The sequence below is a fragment of the Elephantulus edwardii genome, unplaced genomic scaffold, assembly GCF_000299155.1.
Source record: "Elephantulus edwardii isolate Elephantulus edwardi_28Jun2011 unplaced genomic scaffold, EleEdw1.0 scaffold00267, whole genome shotgun sequence".
Lineage (NCBI taxonomy): Eukaryota > Metazoa > Chordata > Mammalia > Macroscelidea > Macroscelididae > Elephantulus > Elephantulus edwardii.
Window position 1 is genome coordinate 1067707 of NW_006400017.1, and position 1915 is coordinate 1069621.

Below are 1915 nucleotides of genomic sequence, written 5' to 3' on the forward strand. Positions count from 1 at the left end.
CAATTCTGACTCGATGATACACAACAAAAACAATTTTTGGAGGAGCAGGTCCTGAGCATTTTCTTCCACAGAGTCACAGCAGCTGATTTCTCTAAGCAATGCACCACTAACGATGCTTCCATAAAGATACTAGATGGATTGCCACAGGGGCTGTAGCAATGGGCTCAAACATAGCAACAATCATGAGGACGGTTCAGGACCAGTGTGTGTTTTGCTTTGTTGTGCACAGGGTTGCTATGATTCAGCACCAATTCCAGGACACCTGAAAACAATAACATGAGGAAGCGTGGACTTGTTGATACTGTTTGTTTTGGTTGATGGTTAACTGTATGACTTCTGACAATATAGTCACAACTGTTGTTTTGCCAGTTAATCGCTCAAGCTTGCGTTTGCCTTTTTAGCATGAAACCCAGGACCTTCAGACAACCATGAATTATCCAGGGAACTTTGATTGCATTATCTTGCCAGGTTTCCGTGCCTGGAATAATGAATAACTGCTGCTGCTTCTTGTGACCACATGGTGTCACTCTTGAAGCCTTGCATTTCTAAGCCTGAAAGCTGTGCTGGGGAACCATGTGTCTTTTTGAAAACATCTCCAGACTTCAATTTAAGGTCTCATGCTTGCAGCTGACAGTGCTGACAACTCTCTTCTGTGCACTGCCTGCAGGCTAGGCTGCCTGTTAGCCTCAGGAACCCTCAGGTACGACAGCTTCTAGACCTACCACTTCTTAGATCCAGGAAATTAATTTTCTTTTCCTCTTTGAAAATCTACACGGGAACACGTTCAGATCTTCCAAACACAAAGGCTCACATTACACCCCTTTTCTCAGGGAATGTGGGTGCTCACTCACTCTTGTAGCAAGAGACAACCCTTTCAGGCTGAGAGGTGGTTAGCTCTCTGTGGAAGATGTTTGCTCTTTAACGGTCCCCTTCCTTCCCCTTCTTCCTCATTGACAACGCAGCCTCTCACAATACTCTTTTCCACAGCATCCTTTGCATCAAAGACATGAACTCGTCGCCTAATCTAGGCCCCACGGAATCTTAGGGAATGTGAGCTGGAGGATTCTTAGGGGAGCTTTTTAGAAGAACTCCCTCCCTTCTTTTACATGAGACAATAAGCTTCCAGATGGAGGCTGTGATAACCAGTCTCCATGGACCACTGTGAACTTTGCCTCCCGGTATTCATGCCCTGGGTAGTTACTTCTCACAGTGAATCAAGCTGTGACCAATGGACTCTTGTGGAAGTGATGGTCTCTTGGATTGCTCAGTTCAGAATCAGCTGCCATTCTATGAGGACTTTTTTTTAAGGGTTTCAAATGTACTTTATTTCTTCAATAATGTCTTATTTTAATGAGTACATAGTGCTTTTCCTCAACATCAATTATAAGTTAGTTTTGAAACAATTCAGTATTATACCACTAGCTGATTTGATTATTGATCTCTCCATTCCTTTGGGGTGACTCTGCCAAAAGGGGATAAGTTCCATTCTATCCCAATTTGTGTTGCTGTGTAAGCCCACATAGCAGCACAGAAAGTAGCTCCAATAGCTAAGACAGCATTACCATATTTGTCATGGAAATCAGGTACACGTTTCTGGTGGCTTTGTCTTACCATTATTTGCTTAATGCTTTGAACTTGAAGACGACTTACTGCGGTTTTAGCTAAGAGAAACATCATGAAGAAGTAAATGGAACTCTGGTAACTGCTGCTGCTTCTTAGGAAAAAATCCTGAAGAGTACCCTTTCAAAGACTCCTGGAAAACAAAATCTCTATGAGGACTTTTAAGACACCCTGTGGAGAGACCACAGGGAAACGAACCAACAGCTGGTTGGGTGAGCCACCTTGACAATGGACCTCCTCGTTCTAGACTGGCCACTAGGTGACTGCAGCCCACTGAAATGTCTTGTTAAAGATC

General features: G+C 43.6%; 1 protein-coding gene across 1 annotated transcript; it reads right to left on the bottom strand.

The window, feature by feature from the left end:
• Positions 1–1431: 1431 nt before the first annotated feature.
• On the bottom strand, positions 1432–1677 carry LOC102845804 (cytochrome c oxidase subunit 7B, mitochondrial-like). Its single transcript, XM_006899761.1, has one exon. The coding sequence runs from the start codon at positions 1675–1677 to the stop codon at positions 1432–1434; it is 246 nt and encodes an 81-aa protein (XP_006899823.1).
• Positions 1678–1915: the final 238 nt, after the last annotated feature.

What these genes read in the sequence shown, in the direction of transcription:
- LOC102845804 (XM_006899761.1), bottom strand. Translation starts at nt 1,677, where the DNA reads ATGATGTTTCTCTTAGCTAAAACCGCAGTAAGTCGTCTTCAAGTTCAA.